The 23,117-nt window shown below is 42.1% G+C and overlaps 2 protein-coding genes across 3 annotated transcripts in view; one reads left to right on the forward strand and one right to left on the reverse strand.

Annotated features, from left to right (window-relative positions):
* The first annotated feature begins 399 nt into the window (after window positions 1–399).
* LOC110511247 (microtubule-associated protein 1 light chain 3 beta) lies at window positions 400–19,765 on the forward strand. The gene is made up of 4 exons (XM_021592266.3): window positions 400–713; window positions 16,712–16,767; window positions 17,743–17,849; window positions 18,001–19,765. Exons 1-4 carry the CDS (start codon window positions 674–676, stop codon window positions 18,173–18,175), a joined length of 378 nt encoding a protein of 125 aa, XP_021447941.1. The 5' UTR covers window positions 400–673; the 3' UTR covers window positions 18,176–19,765.
* The window catches only part of LOC110511130 (zinc finger CCHC domain-containing protein 14), a 40,427-nt gene continuing 36,909 nt past the window's right edge, over window positions 19,600–23,117 (reverse strand). For both annotated transcript variants that reach the window (XM_036972413.2, XM_090211862.1), the window contains one exon: window positions 19,600–21,903. In XM_036972413.2, coding sequence (XP_036828308.2) covers window positions 21,848–21,903 — 56 coding nt within the window. In that variant the 3' untranslated portion in view covers window positions 19,600–21,847. The remainder of the gene's footprint in view (window positions 21,904–23,117) is intronic.

Raw genomic sequence — 23,117 nt, forward strand, 5'->3', positions numbered from 1 at the left:
ATTTTTTAAACCCTGTGTAACACATTTAAGCTTTCACTCTATTGAAACAACAAATAATAATTATGTTGTGTGAGATTGAGACAACAGGTTTGTTTATTTTGGACAATGGATTTGTCTATCTGTGAGCAAAAAAATATTGTAGTGACTCACTCACTGCTGAAGTTTATTTACTTATTTACTACTTTCATAGCAGCCCTGTCTAAATAACAACTATTTTCTGTCTTTTGAAAAATGTGCATGGACATGTTTAACATATTACAGACATTTTACATATTTCAATAAGACATTATAAGGGCTCCTACATGTTCCTAACAACTAATAACGCATTAGTTTAGTAAGCCTTATCTAATTGTATCTGTAGGCCAAATTTGAGTCGAATTGTTCGTTAGCCAGGTTTTCAGATTATTCACTCCAGACTTGAACCAGGGTAATCTCTCTCTCTCTCTTTCAATGACGTCAAGTATCAGCTGACTGGTTTGTTTTGCTGTAGACTCCGCAGCAGATAGCAAGGAAGGAGTCGAACGACATCAAAGGAGTAAAATAATTTGTTATTCTTACAAAAAATTGGTCTTGGATCGCCCAACAGTTTAAATCATCTACGGTTGAAAATATATGTACCATTCTTACAGGCATCTTTTGCCTCATTTACGAAACAGTTTGACCTGCGTGAAATATGCCTTCAGAGAAGACATTCAAACAAAGGAGGACATTTGGTATGTACTAACACCACACATTTTAACATTGGAATCTGATTTTATAGATTATGTCGTTATTTCAATTAGTAACTGTTCACATTTGATGGATCCTTATTTCGTAATGTCATCTTTTATGTGGAAAACAGATGGTTTCCCAATTGCCCCTAGTGTCTGAATAGTTCATCAGTTCAACTTCGACCAGACGCCAAAGGCAACAAACAGTATAGGTACAAATTTGGAAGATAATTAATTCGATATAATATAGGCCTACACTTGGCTTTTCAAAGCGACAAATTCGTGATAAATAAGTGTGGTGGCTGTATCTAGGCTAATAAAAAAAGGTTATATCCTCAGTGGGTCATGTTATGCAATCCGAATAGACTGAGCAAATATTGGTGTTGTGTTTAGTTGGTAGGCTTTAGCCTACAATGTCTGTCTCTGTAAAATGTATGTCAATGACAGCGAAACGATAATCGGATTCTGTTGAGCTCAATTTGTTTTGGAAAGAGATGTTTTAAAAAATAAATAAGTAGGCTACATAGGCCTATTGCTCTTCTCGAAATGCAGGGAAGTGCGCTGCAAAATTGGGGGATGGGATGGGACGGATTGCGAAGGTGAAAAGAGGGCCTTGGGGGAAGGGGCCAAAAACAAATGTCTGTAGGCTAACTGTAACATTATATCATGTAGACCTAGATAACAAACCAAATATGGATTGTCGTGTTAATTTCGCTTTCTGTCAATAGGCCTTTATGTTCAATACAGTGTTGCGTCTGAGATGAGGTTCCTTGTTTAGGGTTGTGATGTGACTAGATGGAGTACAGCTACGACCGGACGTTAGTTTTCGTAGCAGGTTAGGAGAGCTTTTCAGCGAACCCTAACCCCTTTCTTAACCTAATTATCCTAACTCAGAGATTCCCAAACTTTTTTGGCCCGCGACCCCATTTTGAAATCTTTTTTGTTTGTTGTTGCCACAGTAGGGAGTACCTGGACGAAAGTAACACTTTTAGTTTTTTACTCCGACAGTTTGTGTCCTCTACCTGTAATTTCATTTCTAGAGCAAATTAGTTGAAATTAAATAGACCTAGAACTGAACTACTGCAATGTTACTTTTGTACCTGCCGAGGGGGGTGCATTCAGTATGATATGTTATGTTTTGTATTTTGACTTGTGGGCAGAATGACAGATTTGTACCTTGTCAGCTCTGGGATTCGATCTAGCAACTTTTCGGTTACTGGCCCAATGCTCTAACCACTGGGCTCCCAAGTGGCGCAGTGGTCTAAGACACTGTCTCTCAGTGCAAGAGGTGTCACTGCCTCTTTCGGTTTGAATCCATGTTGCATCACATCTAGCCGTGATTGGAATAGGGCGGTTCATAATTAGCTCAGCGTAGTCTGGGTTTGGCCTGGGAAGGCTGTCATTGTAAATAAGAATTTGTTCTTAACTGGCTTGCCTAGTTAACCCTTTTAGTTAACCCTTTTAGCTAACCCTAACCCTTTAACTTAACTCCTTAACGCTAACCCAGCCGACGTTAGCCAGCTAGCCAACGTCAGCAGGTAGCCTAGTGGGGCGGCAGGTAGCCTAGTGGTTAGAGTGTTGGGCAAGTAACCAAAAGGTTGCTAGATCGAATCCCCGAGCTGACAAGGTAAAAATCTGTTGTTCTGCCCCTGAACAAGGCAGTTAACAAACTGTTAAAAAAAAAAGTTTTATTTTAATTAACTCCACCTAGCCAACGTTAGCCACCTAGCTAGAATTCGTAACTTATTACTGATTCATTTATTTAAACCCGTTCCAAACGGACCCGAGGACAACTAGACTCATTCCGTATGGACCTGATTGGATCCAGACCCGGTCCAATCTGAGTGAGGAAAGCAACAGAAAAGTACCTTTTTAAAGCTACTATATTAAGCAGAGCTGATAATGCGCGAGACAAGGCAGAGAGGTGCCGCTCTAGCAAGTGGGGCCTACTCACAGCTATAGTAGACTAATAGCTGCCATAGCTAGGTTATTTATCAAAAATGATTAAGTAGTACCTGTCTTGACTGCATCAAACCGGGAGAAGCTAGTTAAGCTAGCTAGCGTTATCTAGCTAGGCTAATTGAGGCTGCATGCGCTTTCACATCCTACAGTTAAAAATAACTCCATTCAGAATATTACCTAAATCGCAGCCTAACCATACCAAATATATCATACTAATTTGTGTGTGTCCTGGATTCACAGTAACTATGTTATGTCTGATCTGAGAACAGGCTGGGCGAGAAGTGCACAATATCTGTTTTAGCTGTACTATCAGCCATAATTTCGTGTTTTTGTAACTGGAACCTTAAACAACTATGCACAGCTCTACAACAGAAAAACACTTCTGGGTCAGTTTTCTTTACTTACATCGCTCAAACCCACATTTTAGGGAGGTTGTCCTCCACACTAGGAACGTGCTGACTTCACAGCATCACTCTAGTTCATGTGTTATCTGAGAACATGGGCGGTACCCCATGTGGTGAAAAAGGTGATGTAATCAACGGCCAATGTTTACTTTATTAATTGCGGCTATGGCAGTCTATTACAAATCAGTCTGCCAGTACTTTTGACAGTATTTTAATCAAATTGTATTTGTCACATGTGCCGAATACAGCAGGTGTAGGTAGACCTTACCATGAAATTATTACTTACAAGCCCTTATCTAACAATGCAGTTCAAGAAATGGATTTAAGAAAGTATTTTATAAATAAACTCAAGTAAAAAAAATGTAACACAAGAAAATTACATAACAATAGCGAGACCGGTACCGAGTCAAATGTGCGGGGATACAGGTTAGTCGAGGTCATTTGTAAAGTGACTATGCATAGAAAATAAATGGTGAGTAGCAGCAGTGTAAAAACAAAGGGAGGGGGGTGTCAATGTAAATAGTCCGAGTGGCCATTTGATTAATTATTCAGCAGTCTAGTGGCTTGTGGATAGAAACTATTAAGCAGCCTTTTGTTCCAAGACATGGCTCCCCGGTGACGCTTGCCGTGCGGTAGCAGAGAGAACAGTCTATGACTTGGGTGACTGGAGTCTGACAATTGTTTTGGGGCCTTCCTGTGTCCTGGATATCAGGAAGCTTGGCCCCAGTGATGTACTGGGCCATACGCACTACCCTCTGTAGCGCCTTACGGTCAGACACCGAGCAGTTGCCATACCAGGCGGTGATGCAACTGGTCAGGATGCTCTCGATTGTGTAGCTGTAGAACTTTCTGAGGATCTGGGGACCCATGTAAAATCTTTTCACTCTCCTGAGGGGGAAAGGTGTTGTCGTGCCCTCTTCACAACTGTCTTGGTGAGTTTGGACCAGGATAGTTCTTTGGCGATGTGGACACCAAGGAACTTAACTCTCAACCCGCTCCACTTCATCCCATCAATATTAATGGGGGCCTGTCTGGCCCTCCTTTTCCCATAGTCCACGATCAGCTCCTTTGTCATGTTCACATTGAGGGAGAGGTTGTTGTCTTGGCACTACACTGCCAGTTCTCTGACCACCTCCCTATAGTCTGTCTTATCGTTGTCGGTGATCAGGCCTACCACCGTTGTGTCGTCAGCAAACTTAATTATGGTGTTGGAGTCGTGCTTGGCCAAGCAGTCTTGGGAGTACAGGAGGGGACTAAGCATACACTCCTGAGTGGCCCCAGTGTTGAGAATCAGCGTGGCAGATGTGTTGTTGCCTCCCTTACCACCTGGGGGCAGCCCGTCAGGAAGTCCAGGATCCAGTTGCAGAGTGAGGTGTTTAGTCCGAGGGTCCTTAGCTTAGTGATGAGCTTTGTGGGCACTGGTGTTGAATGCTGAGCTGTAGTCAGGGAACAGCATTCTCACATAGGTGTTTCTTTTATCCAGGTGGGAAAGAGCAGTGTGGAGTTCGATTTGAGATTGTGTCATCTGTGGATCTGTTGGGGCGGTATGCGAATTGTGGTGGGTCTAGGGTTTCCGGCATGATGGTGTTGATGTGAGCCATGACCAGCCTTTCAAAGCACTTCATGGCTACTGACGTGAGTGCTATGGGGCGGTAATAATTTAGGCAGGTTAACTTTGTTTGAAACATGTAGGTATTACAGACTCAATCACGGAGAGTTTGAAAATGTCAGTGAAGATACTTGCTAGGTTCGCGCATGCTTTGAATACATGTCGTGGTATCCGTCTGGCCCCGCAGCTTTGAATGTTGACCTGTTTAAAGGTCTTGCTCACATTGGCTACGGAGAGCGTGATCACACAGTCGTCCAGAACAGCTGGTGCTCTCGCATGCTTCAGTGTTGCTTGCCTCGAAGTGAGCATAAAAGACATTTAGCTCGTCTGGTAGGCTCGTGTCACTGGGCAGCTCGCGGCTGGGTTTCCCTTTGTAGTCAGTTTTTTCAAGCCCTGCCAGATCCAGTGTGGTAGGATTCAAAATTAGTCCTGTATTGACACTTTGCCTGTTTGGTTTGTCTGAGGGAATGGCGGGATTTCTTACAAGCATCCGGATTAGTGTCCCCCTCGTTGAAAGCGGCAGCTCTAGCCTTTAGCTCGGTGCGGATGTTGCCTGTATTCCATGGCTTCTGGTTGGGATATGTATGTACGGTCACTGTGTGTGGTGTCAAGGTGGTCTAGAGTTTTTTTTTTTTCTCCTTCTGGTTGCACATGTGACATGCTGGTAGAAATGAGGTTAAAACGGATTTAAGTTCGTTGAGTGCGGTCTTAGGCGCCAGCATCAGTTTGTGGTGGTAAATAGACTGTTATGAGTAATATAGATAGTGTGGTCTACAGCATATCATGTGATATTCTACCTCAGGCGAGCAATACCTCGAGACTTCTTTAATATTAGACATTGCACACCAGCAGTTATTGACAAATAGACACACACTCCCGCCCCTCGTCTTAGTAGACATACAGTGGGGAGTACAAGTATTTGATACACTGCCGATTTTGCAGGTTTTCCTACCTACATAGCATGTAGAGATATGTAATTTATCATAGGTACACTTCAACTGTGAGAGACGGAATCTAAAACAAAAATCCAGAAAATCACATTGTATGATTTTTAAGTAATTAACCTTTCTGATCTCCCCATCCCGGATCCGGGTTCGTGAATACAGACTCAAGCTCATTACCATAACGCAACGTTAACTATTCATGAAAATCGCAAATGAAATGAAATAAATATGCTAGCTCTCAAGCTTAGCCTTTTGTTAACAACACTGTCATCTCAGATTTTCAAAATATGCTTCTCAACCATTGCAAAACAAGCATTTGTGTAACAGTATTGATGGCTAACGTAGCATTTAGCATTAGCATTCAGCTGGCAACATTTACACAAAAAAACAGAAAAGCATTCAAAAAAATAATTTACCTTTGAAGAACTTCTGATGTTTTCAATGAGGAGACTCTCAGATAGCAAATGTTCAGTTTTTCCTGAAAGATTATTTGTTTAGGACAAATCGCTCCGTTTTCTGCGTCACGTTTAGCTATGAAAAAACCCCTGTATCCAGGATTGTGTAAATCTATCAGCAAGCTCATTAGCATAACACAACGTTAACTATTTATGAAAATCGCAAATGAAATGAAATAAATATGCCATCTCTCAAGCTTAGCCTTTTGTAAACAACACTGTCATCTCAGATTTTCAAAATATGCATCTCAACCATAGGAAAACAATAATTTGTGTAAAAGTAGCTAGCTAGAGTTAGCATTTCGCGTTAGCATTTAGCGTTAGCATTAGCGTTAGCATCCAGCACGCAACATTAACAAAAACATAAAAGCCTTCAAATAAAATCATTTACCTTTGAAGAACTTCTGATGTTTTCAATGAGGATACTCTCAGTTAGATAGCAGATGCTCAGTTTTTCCAAAAAGATTCCTTGTGTATTAGAAATAGCTCCGTTTTATACATCACATTTGGCTACCAAAAAAAATCCATAAATTCAGTCCTCAAAACGCAAACTTTTTTCCAAATTAACTCCATAATATCGACTGAAAACATGGCAAACGTTGTTTAGAATCAATCATCAAGGTGTTTTTCACATATCTCTTCATTGATACATCGTTCTTGGACACATGCTTTCTCCCCTGAATCAAATGGTAAAGTGGAAGCAGCTGGCAATTGCGCACCGAATTCGACGCAGGACACCAGGCGGACACTTGGAAAATGTAGTCTCTTATGGTCAATCTTCCAATGATATGCCTACAAATACGTCACAATGCTGCTAAAACCTTGGGCGAACGACAGAAAGTGTAGGCTCATTCGTTGCGCAATCACAGCCATATAAGGAGAGAATGGAAAACAGAGCTTCAGAAATTCTGCTAATTCCTGGGTGATGCATCATCTTGGTTTCGCCTGTAGAATGAGTTCTGGGGCACTTACAGACAAAATCTTTGCAGATTCTGAAACTTCAGAGTGTTTTCTTTCCAAAAAGAATATCAAGAATATGCATAGTCGAGCATCTTTTCGTGACAAAATATCGCTCTTAAAACGGGAACGTTTTTTATCCAAAAATGAAATAGCGCCCCTAGAGCTCTAACAGGTTAATGTTCATTTTATTGCATGACATAAGTATTTGATCACCTACCAACCAGTAAGAATTCCGGCTCTCACAGACCTGTTAGTTTTTCTTTAAACTCTTTGATCTCTAGGGGCGCTATTTCATTTTTGGATAAAAAACGTTCCCGTTTTAAGCGCGATATTTTGTCACGAAAAGATGCTCGACTATGCATATTTGAAAGAAAACACTCTGAAGTTTCAGAATCTGTAAGTGCCCCAGAACTCATTCTACAGGCGAAACCAAGATGATGCAGCAACCAGGAAATGAGCAGAATTTCTGAAGCTCTGTTTTCCATTGTCTCCTTATATGGCTGTGATTGCGCAAGGAATGAGCCTACACTTTCTGTCGTTCCCCCAAAGTGTTAGCAGCATTGTGACGTATTTGTAGGCATATCATTGGAAGATTGACCATAAGAGACTACATTTTCCAAGTGTCCGCCTGGTGTCCCTGCGTCGAAATTGGAGCGTAAAGCCAGGTGCAATTATTTTTCCATTTGAGAGCAAGGAGAAACCAGGCTTCCACGAAGGATATATCATTGAAGAGATATGTGGAAAAACACCTTGAGGATTGATTCTAAACCACGTTTGCCATGTTTCAGTCGATATTATGGAGTTAATTTGGAAAAAAGTTCGCGTTTTGAGGGCTGAATTTTCGTTTTTTTTTTTTTTTTTTTTTTTTTTTTGGTAGCCAAATGTGATGTACAAAACGGAGCTATTTCTAATACACAAAGAATCTTTTCGGAAAAACGGAGCATCTGCTATCTAACTGAGAGTCTCCTCATTGAAAACATCAGAAGTTCTTCAAAGGTAAGTTATTTTATTTGAAGGCTTTACTTGTTTTTGTGATAGTTGCCTGCTAAATGCTAACGCTAATGCTAACGCTAATGCTAACGCTAAATGCTACGCTAGCTAGCTACTGTTACACAAATGATTGTTTTCCTATGGTTGAAAAGCATATTTTGAAAATCTGAGATGACAGGGTTGTTAACAAAAGGCTAAGCTTGAGAGCTAGCATATTTATTTCATTTCATTTGCGATTTTCATGAATAGTTAACGTTGCGTTATGGTAATGAGCTTAGGTCTATAAATAGAATCCCGGATCCGGGTTTGGTCGTCGCAACAGGTTAAGAATCCCTCCTGTTCTCCACTCATTACCTGTATTAACTGCACCTGTTTGAACTCGTTACCTGTATAAAAGACACCTGTCCGCACACTCAATCAAACAGACTCCAACCTCTCCACAATGGCCAAGACCAGAGAGCTGTGTAAAGGACATCAGGGATAAAATTGTAGACCTGTACAAGCCGGGATCGGCTACAGGACAATAGCAGCTTGGTGAGAAGGCAACAACTGTTGGCGCAATTATTCGAAAATGGAAGGAGTTCAAGATGATGGTCAATCACCCTCGGTCTGGGGCTCCATGCAAGATCTCACCTCATGGGGCATCAATGATCACGAGGAAGGCGAGGGATCAGCCCAGAACTACACGGCAGGACCTGGTCAATGAACAGAAGAGAGCTGTGACCACAGTCTCAAAGAAAACCATTAGTAACACACTATGCCGTCATGGATTAAAATCCTGCAGCGCACGCAAGGTCATCCTGCTCAAGCCAGCGCATGTCCAGGCCCGTCTGAAGTTTGCCAATGACCATCTGGATGATCCAGAGGAGGAATGGGAGAATGTCATGTGGTCTGATGAGACAAAAATAGAGCTTTTTGGTCTAAACTCCACTCGCCGTGTTTGGAGGAAGAAGAAGGATGAATACAACCCCAAGAACACCATCCCAACCGTGAAGCATGGAGGTGGAAACATCATTCTTTGGGGATGCTTTTCTGCAAAGGGGACAGGACGACTGCACCGTATTGAGGGGAGGATGGATGGGGCCATGTATCGCGAGATCTTGGCCAACAACCTCCTTCCCTCAATAAGAGCATTGAAGATGGGTCGTGGCTGGGTCTTCCAGCATGACAACGACCCGAAACACACAGCCAGGACAACTAAGGAGTGGCTCCGTAAGAAGCATCTCAAGGTCCTGGAGTGGCCTAGCCAGTCTCCAGACCTGAACCCAATAGAACATCTTTGGAGGGAGCTGAAAGTCCGTATTGCCCAGCGACAGCCCTGAAACCTGAAGGATCTGGAGAAGGTCTGTATGGAGGAGTGGGCCAAAATCCCTGCTGCAGTGTGTGCAAACCTGGTCAAGAACTACAGGAAACGTATGATCTCTGTAATTGCAAACAAAGCTTTCTGTACCAAAAATTAAGTTCTGCTTTTCTGATGTATCAAATACTTATGTCATGCAATAAAATGCTAAATTAATTACTTAAAAATCATACAATGTGATTTTCTGGATTTTTGTTTTACATTCTGTCTCACAGTTGAAGTGTACCTATGATAAAAAATTACAGACCTCTACATGCTTTGTAAGTAGGAAAACCTGCAAAATCGGCAGTGTGTCAAGTACTTGTTCCCCCCACTGTCGCTGATCTGTCCTGCCGATGAAAGAAGAAGCCAGCCAGCTCTATATTATCTTTGTCGTCATTTAACCATGTCTTGGTGAAACATAAGATATTACAGTTTTTTAAATCCCGTTGGTAGGATAGTCTTAATCGTAGATTGGCCAGTTTTTTTAAAGTGGTTGCACGTTGGCCAATAATACGGAGGGTGGTGGTGGTTTACCTACTCGCCGGCAAATTTTTACAAGGCACCCTGCCCTTCTCCCATTTTTTCTCCGTCTTTTCTACACGCGGATGACAGGGATTTGGGCCTTGTCTCGACAAAGCAGTATATCCTTCGCGTCTGACTCATTAAAGAAAAATCTTTGTACATTTCGAGGTGGGTGATCACTGTTCTGATATCCAGAAGCTCTTTTTGGTAATAGACGGAAGCAGCAACATTATGTACAAAATGAGTTTCAAACAATGCGGGGGAAAAAAAATACGTAGGTTTGATCCCCAATCTTTGATCCCTAAGAGATGTCACTTTTTAAAACCTCTTAGATGTGCATGGTTCTGGTACTGGTACCGACCGACATTTTCGCTTATAAATCGATCTGTGTACACCGTAGATCACAATGGCTCGCATTGAGCGAAAGCCATGGTTCCCACAGACACCGTAGCATTTCTTCTGTGCCTGTGTGAAGTGGAATGTGAAATCTGAAACCACTTGAATCTGGGATGTCCTTCATTGAGACTTCCGGCGCCGACAGAGATGGCCGCCTCGCTTCGCGTTCATAGGAAACTATGCAGTTTTTTGTTTTTTTACGTGTTATTTCTTACATTGGTACCCCAGGTCATCTTAGGTTTCATTACATACAGTCGAGAAGAACTACTGAACATAAGAGCAGCGTCATCTCACCATCAGTACAACTAAGAATATGACTTTCGCGAAGCGGATCCTGTGTTCTGCCTTTCACCTAGGACAACTGAATGGATCCCAGCCGGCGACCCAAAAAAACGACTTTGTAAAAGGGGGAAACGGAGCGGTCTTCTGGTCAGACTCCGGAGACGGGCACATCGTGCACAACTCCCTAGTATTCTTCTCGCCAATGTCCAGTCTCTTGACAACAAGGTTGATGAAATCCGAGCAAGGGTAGCATTCCAGAGGGACATCAGAGACTGTAACGTTCTTTGCTTCACGGAAACATGGCTCACTGGAGAGACGCTATCGGAGTCGGTGCAGCCAGCTGGTTTCTCCACGCATCGCGCAGAGAGAAACAAACATCTTTCTGGTAAGAAGAGGGGCGGGGGCGTATGCTTCATGGTTAACATGACGTGGTGTGATCATAACAACATACAGGAACTCAAGTCCTTCTGTTCACCTGATTTAGAATTCCTCACAATCAAATGTCGACCGCATTATCTACCAAGGGAATTCTCTTTGATTATAATCACAGCTGTATATATTCCCCCCCCCCCAAGCAGACACATCGATGGCTCTGAACAAACTTTATTTGACTCTTTACCAACTGGAATCCATTTATCCGGAGGCTGCATTCATTGTAGCTGGGGATTTTAACAAGGCTAATCTGAAAACAAGACTCCCTAAATTTTATCAGCATATCGATTGCGCAACCAGGGCTGGAAAAACCTTGGATCATTGCTATTCTAACTTCCGCGACGCATATAAGGCCCTGCCCCGCTCTCCTTTCGGAAAAGCTGACCACGACTCCATTTTGTTGATCCCTGCCTACAGACAGAAACTAAAACAAGAAGCTCCCGCGCTGAGGTCTGTTCAACGCTGGTCCGACCAATCTGATTCCACACTCCAAGACTGCTTCCATCACGTGGACTGGGATATGTTTCGTATTGCGGCAGACAACAACATTGACGAATACGCTGATTCGGTGAGCGAGTTCATTAGAACGTGAGTTGAAGATGTCGTTCCCATAGCAACGATTAAAACATTCCCAAACCAGAAACCGTGGATTGATGGCAGCATTCGCGTGAAACTGAAAGCCCGAACCACTGCTTTTAATCAGGGCAAGGTGACCGGAAACATGACCAAATACAAACAGTGTAACTATTCCCTCCGCAAGGCAATCAAACAAGCTAAGCGTCAGTATAGAGACAAAGTAGAATCTCAATTCAATGGCTCAGACACGAGGTATGTGGCAGGGTCTACAGTCAATCACGGATTACAAAAAGAAAACCAGCCCCGTCACGGACCAGGATGTCTTGCTCCTAGGCAGACTAAATAACTTTTTTGCCCGCTTTGAGGACAATACAGTGCCACTGACACGGCCCGCAACTAAAACATGCAGACTCTCCTTCACTGCAGCCGACGTGAGGAAAACATTTAAACATGTCAACCCTCGCAGGCCCAGACGGCATCCCCAGCCGTGCCCTCAGAGCATGCGCAGACCAGCTGGCTGGTGTGTTTACGGACATATTCAATCAATCCCTATCCCAGTCTGTTGTTCCCACATGCTTCAAGAGGGCCACTATTGTTCCTGTTCCCAAGAAAGCTAAGGTAACTGAGCTAAACGACTACCACTTCCGTCATCATGAAGTGCTTTGAGAGACTAGTCAAGGACCATATCACCTCCACCCTACCTGACACCCCACTCCAATTTGCTTACCGCCCAAATAGGTCCACAGACGATGCAATCTCAACCACACTGCACACTGCCCTAACCCATCTGGACAAGAGGAATACCTATGTGAGAATGCTGTTCATCGACTACAGCTCAGCATTTAACACCATAGTGCCCTCCAAACTCATCATCAAGCTCGAGACCCTGGGTCTCGACCCCGCCCTGTGCAACTGGGTACTGGACTTCCTGACGGGCCGCCCCCAGGTGGTGAGGGTAGGCAACAACATCTCCACCCCGCTGATCCTCAACACTGGGGCCCCACAAGGGTGTGTTCTGAGCCCTCTCCTGTACTCCCTGTTCACCCACGACTGTGTGGCCACGCACGCCTCCTACTCAATCATCAAGTTGCGGACGACACAACAGTGGTAGGCTTGATTACCAACAACGACGAGACGGCCTACAGGGAGGAGGTGAGGGCCCTCGGAGTGTGGTGTCAGGAAAATAACCTCACTCAACGTCAACAAAACTAAGGAGATGATTGTGGACTTCAGGAAACAGCAGAGGGAACACCCCCCTATCCACATCGATGGAACAGTAGTGGAGAGGGTAGTAAGTTTTAAGTTCCTCGGCGTACACATCACAGACAAACTGAATTGGTCCACCCACACAGACAGCATCGTGAAGAAGGCGCAGCAGCGCCTCTTCAACCTCAGGAGGCTGAAGAAATTCGGCTTGTCACCAAAAGCACTCACAAACTTCTACAGATACACAATCGAGAGCATCCTGTCGGGCTGTATCACCGCCTGATACGGCAACTGCTCCGCCCACAACCGTAAGGCTCTCCAGAGGGTAGTGAGGTCTGCACAACGCATCACCGGGGGCAAACTACCTGCCCTCTAGGACACCTACACCACCCGATGTCACAGGAAGGCCATAAAGATAATCAAGGACAACAACCACCCGAGCCACTGCCTGTTCACCCCGCTATCATCCAGAAGGCGAGGTCAGTACAGGTGCATCAAAGCTGGGACCGGGAGACTGAAAAACAGCTTCTATCTCAAGGCCATCAGACTGTTAAACAGCCACCACTAACATTGAGTGGCTGCTGCCAACACACTGACTCAACTCCAGCCACTTTAATAATGGGAATTGATGGGAAATTATGTAAAATATATCACTAGCCACTTTAAACAATGCTACCTAATATAATGTTTACATACCCTACATTATTCATCTCATATGTATACGTATATACTGTACTCTATATCATCTACTGCATCTTTATGTAATACATGTATCACTAGCCGCTTTAACTATGCCACTTTGTTTACATACTCATCTCATATGTATATACTGTACTCAGTACCATCTACTGTATCTTGCCTATGCCGCTTTGTACCATCACTCATTCATATATCTTCATGTACATATTCTTTATCCCCTTACACTTGTGTGTGTATAAGGTAGTAGTTTTGGAATTGTTAGCTAGATTACTTGTTGGTTATTACTGCATTGTCGGAACTAGAAGCACAAGCATTTCGCTACACTCGCATTAACATCTGCTAACCATGTATATGTGACAAATAAAATTTGATTTGATTTTTAATATCTCATTTGCTCTTACGACCGTCCATCAACTCTTACCTCACAACCACTGACAATTCACATGCCTGCAATCGTTACATTGTAGCGCAGCTATAGGGAGTGGTTTCACCATGGTAGCTGGGCGATATGGCCAAAATGTATCATATGGTATTTTTCATTTTTTTTTACGGAATGACTATTTGACGATATTTTATGTTTTTGATTAATAAAAATTCTACACTTGCTTTGAGTAGTGCGTGACCCTAGGGTGGCAATACATATATATTCTAAATTATTTTTCCATTCTGATTGTTTTATACTGCTCAATTCAACTTCAACCTATTTCTGAATTTCCTGCACTCATTTGAGATAATTTCCAAACTGCCACGATATGGCAAAAATACTAGGCCTTATTTTTAACCAAATGTTGGAATTGCGATTTAGATCAAAACACCTGGGTGAACTTTTGGAATCATGTAAATAGAATGTTTATTGTAATTCTATAGTTTGAATATAAATAATAGTAGGTTCTTTGAATACAATGTTTGACATGACGACGAATGAAAATGCCATGGACGAGTTATTGTGACAGGGTAGGAACCAAATTGATGTTCAGTGTTTCCTTGGGGACCCTATAATCTTTGGTTACATTACATCTTTATTCATATAGCCAACATATTCATGCTTCTCCTATTCCTCTTTGATTTAGAAGATACGGTTGCACAAACAACATGCGGATTTAAGCCTCCACCAGTACTGGTCTCAGGCTGCATTAGCTAGCTACGTTTGCTCCGTGACTCCGTACTTTTGTTAGCTAGCCAGCTGCCTAGCGATTAGCATTAGTGTCTAACACGGTTTAGTTTAACTTGCTAAGAAAATAAACTAGCTGTTTGCAGATGTAAGAAACACAAACTCATATTGTAATTCTAGAACGCGTGTGGATTTACATTAAGATCAAAGTGTAAACAACATCGTTGCATGTGCTGCATTGACCATGCAGACTGAACGAAAGTATCTCTTGGTCAAGCAACAACAAATGCACCCCTTGAGTGACGGGGTGGGACTAGGTCTGTGGAAAGCGGCATGGAGAGAGGGATGACTCAAGTAGCTGAGTAAACTATAAAAATGGATATTACATACGGCATATCACATTTAACAAACCAAACATTTAAAATACCGTTATAGAAGGTAAAGTAAAAACCCAAACCGGTCCGTGCATAAATTCCGGTATATAGTAAAATACGGTATACCGCCCAGCCCAGTAGCACATTCAATGATCGATTTATAGCATTGTTTGTCCTAGACACAGAAGATTAATATGAGGCGAGTTCCTAACGAGTTCAGGAAGCCAAGCTAGAACTGAGACGTTCCCAGCGATGCTGGCAGACGTTTTGATCAAGAGAGACCTTTAGAAAATATGTACATTTTCTCTAACACTAAACATATAAATATGTATTTAACAGTGGAAATGACTTATATACTTTCTAAATATAGCATAATCAAATTATGAAACGACTAACTATAAGATTTCACCTTCCTTATTCATACAGTTTTGTTGAATATGGAATACATCATAAAATATGTAATTTCCTAATGTAAAAAAAAAAAAAAAGTGTAGTTGAGCTTGTGTCCTCAAAAGTGACTACATCTCAGCAATTTATAACAATTTTTGCCAGAAAGGTGAGATTTTAACCTTTCTTTGAGTATGCAGCATTATGGCCCTCTCATGATAAATAATAACTTTTGGGGATTACGTAGATGACATTTAATTACATTTAACTGGTAAAATCCACTTCAATCAGTGTAGATGAAAGGGAGGAGATGGGTTAAAGAAAGAGTTTTAAGCCTTGAGACATGGATTGTGTATGTGTGCCATTCAGAGGGTGAATGGGCAAGACAAAATATTTCAGTGCCTTTGAACAGGGTATGGTAGTAGGTGCCAGGCGAACCGTTTTGAGTGTGTCAAGAACTGCAACGCTGCTGGGTTTTTCACTCTCAACAGTGTGTATCAAGAATGGTCCACCACCCAAAGGACATCCAGCTAACTTGACACAACTGTGGGAAGCATTGGAGTCAACAATGGACAAGCATCCCTGTGGAGCATTTTCAACACCTTGTAGAGTCCATGCCCTGAAGAATTGAGGCTGTTCTGAGGGCAATAGGGGGTCCAACTCAATATTATGAAGGTGTTCCTATTGTTTGTACACTCAGTGTAGGTCTAGATATAGTAAAGGCTGTTTTTAAGCCCTCAGCCTTTATATAATCATATGAATGAATTTATATACAATATTCAACTATAAAAGACTCATTTGAGAAAACAATTTGTCTGAACTGTCTCTTTAAGTCTATTGTATTTACTTAAGAGCAAAGTGAATTATTATTCCTGTAAAAATCTCTTGTGTATTTCTGGATAGAATTGCCTAAATATGAACATTTTAGTGGAGCAATTGGGATCAAGAGGTCCATCCTTCCAGGCACTTGTGGTGGTGTGTCTTCTGTCCATCAGTCAAAACTGACCCAGGGTTTGTGTGTAAACAAAGGGGCCCAATGCCTTATCTGGTGCCATGGAAACCGTTGTTTTGGCCTTGTTGCAAATGGCCACCGAGTTGCAAAGTTCAGCAGGATGGGACTAGTTTAGAAAATATTATGTTCACTTGCTGTTTCATTTATGGTCGGAGTTGATTCATTACCTGGTTTGCTGCGCTAATTGTATTGTCTATAACCATAGGGGGTTTGAGATAAATGGGCAATATATATTTTTCCTTTGAGTTACCTGTGTGAAAGGCAGATGGGATATAGAACAGATATAGTCTGATAGTTATTTTGTCATCTCACCTGTTCTTTCTTCCTTGTGTCCACAGAGCAGAGAGTAGATGATGTACGACTGATCCGAGAGCAGCACCCCAACAAGATTCCGGTTAGTATCAGATCTATTACCACCACAACCATGCAAAGATATAATATACTTAAGCGATAAGGCATGAGGGGATGTGGTGTATGGCCAATATACCACGGCTAAGGGCTGTTCTTATGTACGACGCAACGCGGAGTGCCCAGATACAGCTATTACCACAAACCCCAGAGGTGCCTTATTGCTATTATAAACTGGTTACCAACTTAATTAGAGCAGTAAAAATACATGTTTTGTCGTGGTATATGGTCTGATATACCACGGCTGTCAGCCAATCAGGATTCAGAGCTCGGACCACCCAGTTTATAAATTGGGATAGAGAGTATTCCTAAATACAGACCCATCCAATGCTTTCCTCAACAGAAGTTATCCTTCCTAACAGATATTCTCATGAAGAATAGGTAGAAGGGTATGGAACCGTCTCCGTGTTAGCCATGTGTCAGGACCCAAACAGACCACATATCAGATTGAATATCTCTCTAACCTTCCATCTGCTCTCCTCCACACACACACACACACTCTGACTGACTGACTGACTGAAAGGGCCTCAGTTACAGTACATGACCACTTCCTGATCCTTACCATTGTCTGTCCAGGGGCCCCAAAATCCTGAGTAATGCCCCTCCCCCTCTGATTGACACTAGCTGTGTCTTGGTCATAGAAATATAATAAATGGAACGGGCGTCCCCATTCAAGTCAATGATGGCAGCCATTGCGATGAGCAAAGCTGGAAATGAAAGCAGGAAGTGTATCCATCAATATGTTCTGTGATTTGTTGACTCAACTGACATTACAAAAAATACATTACAATACCAGGCATCCATCGCGGGTGTACACCTGAGTTTACCAGTCAAATCGCCAGGGTTAGAGGTTCTGGAGCCCATTCTATTTCTATGGTCTTGGTAATGTGACTCCTTCTTGCATGGTGTGCTGTGGGGACAGTGAGCTCTATAACAAGATGTTTCCTCTGCTTCCTTTAAGGTCATCATTGAGAGATACAAGGGAGAGAAGCAGCTGCCCATCCTGGATAAAACCAAGTTCCTGGTTCCTGACCATGTCAACATGAGTGAACTGATCAAAATCATCAGGTGCTCTTTCATGATGTTACGTTATCTTCGACCTTCTCTGTATTTACTTACATACATACATTTATCAGGCACTCACTACAGCAAATGTACTTCTACCAATGTGTGGATCTGATGTGCTGAACTCTTTGTCCATGTATCTTTGTCCCACCAGGAGGCGCCTCCAGCTGAACTCCAACCAGGCCTTTTTCCTGCTGGTGAACGGCCACAGCATGGTGTCCGTGTCGGCAGCCATCGCTGAGGTATACGAGCGCGAGAAGGATGACGATGGCTTCCTCTACATGGTGTACGCCTCGCAGGAGACCTTCGGAACCATGGCCCCCCAGTAACAGCCTCCAACCACCACGCCAGCACTCGGGACATTGATACTATCTACCACCCCCCCCCCACCTGATCCTTCGTTCCTAAATACAGACCTATCCCCCTGTCTTCCCTCCAACCCATGCTTGCTTTACAACCTTAGCCAAGACCATAGGAACCAGCCGACCTCTTCTCCCATGCGCTAAAGGGCCCCTTATAGTTATTAAAAGCCCTATCCTGCACCTTCTCATACTCTGCCCCTTACCCATACATTCAGCCATGTGTTTAGGGAAAGGGATTAAATAGTTTGTTTGGGTTTTGTTGTATAGGATGGATTAGTATAGCAGAGATGATTGCCAGTTCAGCTTGAGTTCGCTCGCACAAGTTTCAAACATGTTACATGTTAAATCCCTGCTTGAGTCCATCACGGTTGAGTTCAGATACAGCAAACCCCATCTTTTCTTTTCCACTGGTTGGGTTTGCTAAACTTGAATGAGCTCAGTCTTTTGGATGAAGCTTCAATCACAACAGCTGCTGAGGAATTTTGTAACAGTTTAGTTGAATCCAGTTTGACTGACATGGGACATTACTGCCACAACATGTGTCATCATGTGGTAAAGTCTCCTGTGATGGGTGACTTAGGCCAATAGTCTTAACCGCTGTGACAAAATTACTGTTTCTATTTCCTTTTTAGTCTTTACTTTGGCCAATTCTAGGCAAACTATAGTTTTTAAGGCTTACATGTTAATGTGTGTTCAGTTTAGCATTCACCTCCCCCTGTCTTTATAATGGTTATGGGTTCAGCGATAAGTACAATTCTCTCCTTAATGAAAACGAAGGTCCTTTTTCAAATATGTTTTTATTTCCCTGCCTTTGTCGTAAATGTCTCCACATAGAAGAGATGTGAGGGACTCTTGTTTAAAAAAAAAAAAGTTTTTTTTTAAATGCTATGCTACCGAAAATCTGCTTTGATGATTGTAATAAGAGATTTGCCTCTGTGTGTGTACAGATATTGGACAAATGAAAGGAATAATAAACTGACCTTGATCACTATGATAGGACATGATGATGGAATTGCACGTGTGTTGAAAGGGTCACTGATGTGGGGTTGGTGGCCAGTTAGGACTGGGCGGGCATCATGGGCTGGGTCTGTCCATCTCTCCCCCACCTAGACCTGCCCTAGGGCTCCGGACAGAGTTCATCTCTGGGTGGCATCACACTTTTAGAATATTCAATTTGTTTAATAGAGGGTTATTTACGCCTTTATAATGTGTGCTGACTTGTGTCCTCTTCCCTTTTGCTGTCCTCAACTGTTTAAAATGTTAGATGCCTTTTTATGTCAGCATTTTTGGCAGTTCCATCTTTATTTTGTTTTCATTCAATGTGATTTTGCTTCGCTGTACAAATGTCCATATGCTATACTTGTGCATAATGAATAAGAATGATTCTATGATCAGTTTGATTGAGGGTTTAATAACAGAGGAATGGTACAGTTATCAACCCAATGTTCCTCTGCATTCTCCTGTGTTTGCCACTCATTCTTCATATTTACAGCAGTATTACAACCTTTTCTTGTATTTATGTTCATATTTTATGAATAAAAAAAAAATGTAAACGTTTCTGTGGTGTGTTCCCCATCTAGAACGCCTATGCTGGTATTAGACACGGTGTTGCCAATGAAATTATGAAATCAGAAAACAAAATATGTTTTTCATGCAGTATATAAAACAAGTATATACAAAAATAAAACAGGATCTGACCTTCAAGTTCAAATCTGCTTCACAATAATACCAAATGTTTTAAAACACCTTTTAAATCAAACATGCATAGCTATTGACTAAGAAAACTGCTACGTTACAGTCAAATAATACCAGCTAATTAGATGTCATTATATGTTTGACAAGAATCTCATTGGAACCAAGTAAGCTGAAACCGTTCCAGAAGCAAAAATACAGTATCATTTTATTATGGCCATACATTTTCTTTAGTAAATGATTGTACCATGCAGGGTTGCTAAGGCATCTAGGATGCACAGCTTTGTGCACAAACGTGATTTCCTATGGTCAATAATTTCACTATTTCATTTTAATGATATAAAGACATGATTATAAATCTAATTGGTTTACACAAAATGTTTGCAGCATGAACCTGGGTGTATTAACTAAACACAATGTTACAGAACAGTGTAAAAACAAATGATCCACCAGAGAATCATGTTTGCTCTGCAGCCATAATGTGCCTACTGTAAACTCTCTTACTCCCATGAGACCTAGACCATAAACAGCATGGATGTGGTCAAAACATTTTTGACAACAGTCCCTGACATGCAATACTGTACAGATAGTCAAGATACAATCCTGGATTGTCCTACAATTCCTTGATCTTCAGTGACCACTTCCTGATCCTTACCTACAAATACCACATCCACCAGAATGGAACTCCAAGTGGATCCTGATTTAGTCAAAGTCTTGACTATCTATTGGAAGCAATAGGTGCAAGTGTTTATTGGTACATATGATCATTATCAAAGAAATGTCCCTTATGACTGAAGACACTCCAGTGCAACACAACAAACCTATAATAACTTGTCCATCCTTGAAGACCACTGTCCTCATGTCACACTCACATCCAATGGCCTGGGACCAGCCAGTCTCATAAAAGTGCTTCACATGCCACACCATGGTGGCAACTTAAGGAGACATTCACTGACACATTCAATATCTAATCTTTCTCAAAAAGGATCCTCTTACATTTCACCACCACCCATTTTGGGTGGTGATTATAACAATTAGACTGCTCCAACTTCTAAACTTCTAAATTATTAAACAAGTTTGGAATCATTTCCAGGCAGTTCGGCACAAAACAAAATCAATGGCACATCTTAGTAATGCTGGCACCATCTGTTTCTTTTCATCATTAATACCTGCACTGTACAGGGCTAAGTACCCACAGTGAATGATTTGTTGCATAAAGCACTTGTTTGTTTCACTTCCTCTTCCCCTGTGATGTCTGGCAACACAAAGGGAAATGACAGAAGTACTTCCTTGTTTCCTCAGAGACATGCTTTGTTCCAGAGGAGGAGGATTTGGCAGACAGTCAGTCAATGTGCATTATTTGGCAGTCATCTTATGTCTTTACATTCACACTTCATCATCCTCTCAGATATACATCCAACTTTCTTCTCCAGAGCAATTTAAAAGGCCATCTTGTCTTAGAACAGTACATGACTTGTTTTGAAAGGGTTGGGTCTGGCTACAGAACTGAGTGACACTGAGGTGTGACCTGAGTAGCGTGAGGAGTTTTGTCATATTTTTATTTTTTCCTTTGACCAAAATCATCTGTTATAGATGGACTGGAACTAATACAAATCTGTTGTTCTGCCCCTGAACAAGGCAGTTAACCCACTATTCCTAGGCCGTCATAGAAAACAAGAATTGGTTCTTAACTGACTTGCCTAGTTAAATAAAGGTAAAAAAATATATTTAAAAAAATAAAAAATAGCACCCTCCAAATTGACTCTATAATTTCACTTTCTTCATGGTCTCAAGCAAGAATCTAAGTTGAGTTGAGTGGCCACCATTCACCAGCCTACCATCAAAACTGTGACTGGTGTTCAAAGAGTCACGTTATGAAAGGAGCTCCTCCAATCTGAGGAACATAAGGTGCTGATGTGCCCAGGTGTGAGATCACAGGAGTTTTTCTTAGTCCCCTGAGTCCTGGCTGTCTGATTTAGGAGCATACTTCAGCCGAAATGTGCCTGAAAAACAAAATACCAATTACGGTCAATATGTCAAGTTCCCTAAGAGGTTTCTGTGGATATAAAAAATATACAGTACCAGTAAAACGTTCGAACACACCTTGATGACAGCTCTGGCATTCTCTCAACCAGCTTTATGAGATAGTCAACTGGAATTCATTTCAATTAACAGGTGTGCCTTGTTAAAAGTTAATTTGTGGAATTTCTTTCCTTCTTAATGCGTTTGACCCAATCAGTTGTGTTGTGACAAGGTAGGGGTGGTATACAGAAGACAGTCCTGTTTGGTAAAAGACCAAGTCCATATTATGGCATGAACAGCTCAAATAAGCAAAGAGAAGCGACAGTCCATCATTACTTTAAGAAATGAAGGTCAGTCAATCCGGAAATTTCAAGAACTTTGAAAGTTTCTTCAAGTGCAGTCGCAAAAACCATCAAGCGCTATGGTGAAACTGGCTCTCATGAGGACAGCCACAGGAAAGGAAGACCGAGAATTACCTCTGCTGCAGAGGATACGTTCATTAGAGTTACCAGCCTCAGATTGCAGTCCAAATAAATGTTACACAGGGTTCAAGAAACAGACACATCTCAACATCAACTGTTCAGAGGAGACTGTGTGAATCAAGTTATTCATGGTCGAATTGCTACAAAGAAACCACTACTAAATGACAGCAATAAGAAGAGACTTGCTTGGGCCAAGAAACACAAGCAATGGACATTAGACCGGTGGAAATATGTTATGAGTCCAAATTTGAGATTTTTGGTTCTAACCACCGTGTCTTTGTTAGACGCAGAGTAGGTGAACGGATGATCTCTGCATGTGGTTCCCACCGTGAAGAATGGAGGAGGTGTGATGGTGTGGGGGTGCTTTGCTGGTGACACTGTCAGTGATTCATTTAGAATTCAAGGCACACTTAACCAGCATGACTACCACAGCATTCTGCAGCAATACGCCATCCCATCTGGTGACCCAAAACACACCTCAGGGCTGTGTAAGGGCTATTTGACCAAGAAAGAGAGTGATGGAGTGCTGCATCAGATGACCTGGCCTCCACAATCAACCAACCTAAACCCAATTGAGATGGTTTGGGATGAGTTGTACCGCAGAGCGAAGGAAAAGCAGCCAACAAGTGCCCGGCATATGTGGAACTCCATCAAGACTGTCGGAAAAGCATTCCACATGAAGCTGGTTGAGAGAAGGCCAAGAGTGTGCAAAG

The sequence above is a fragment of the Oncorhynchus mykiss genome, chromosome 1 (genome assembly GCF_057628025.1).
Source record: "Oncorhynchus mykiss isolate SJ-2025 chromosome 1, ASM5762802v1, whole genome shotgun sequence".
Classification (NCBI taxonomy): domain Eukaryota; kingdom Metazoa; phylum Chordata; class Actinopteri; order Salmoniformes; family Salmonidae; genus Oncorhynchus; species Oncorhynchus mykiss.

Coding starts and splice junctions, on each gene's coding strand:
- LOC110511247 (XM_021592266.3), top strand. CDS start 674: ATGCCTTCAGAGAAGACATTCAAACAAAGGAGGACATTTG. Junction 16,768..17,742: donor AGCACCCCAACAAGATTCCG/GTTAGTATCAGA, acceptor GCTTCCTTTAAG/GTCATCATTGAGAGATACAA. Junction 17,850..18,000: donor GAACTGATCAAAATCATCAG/GTGCTCTTTCAT, acceptor TTGTCCCACCAG/GAGGCGCCTCCAGCTGAACT.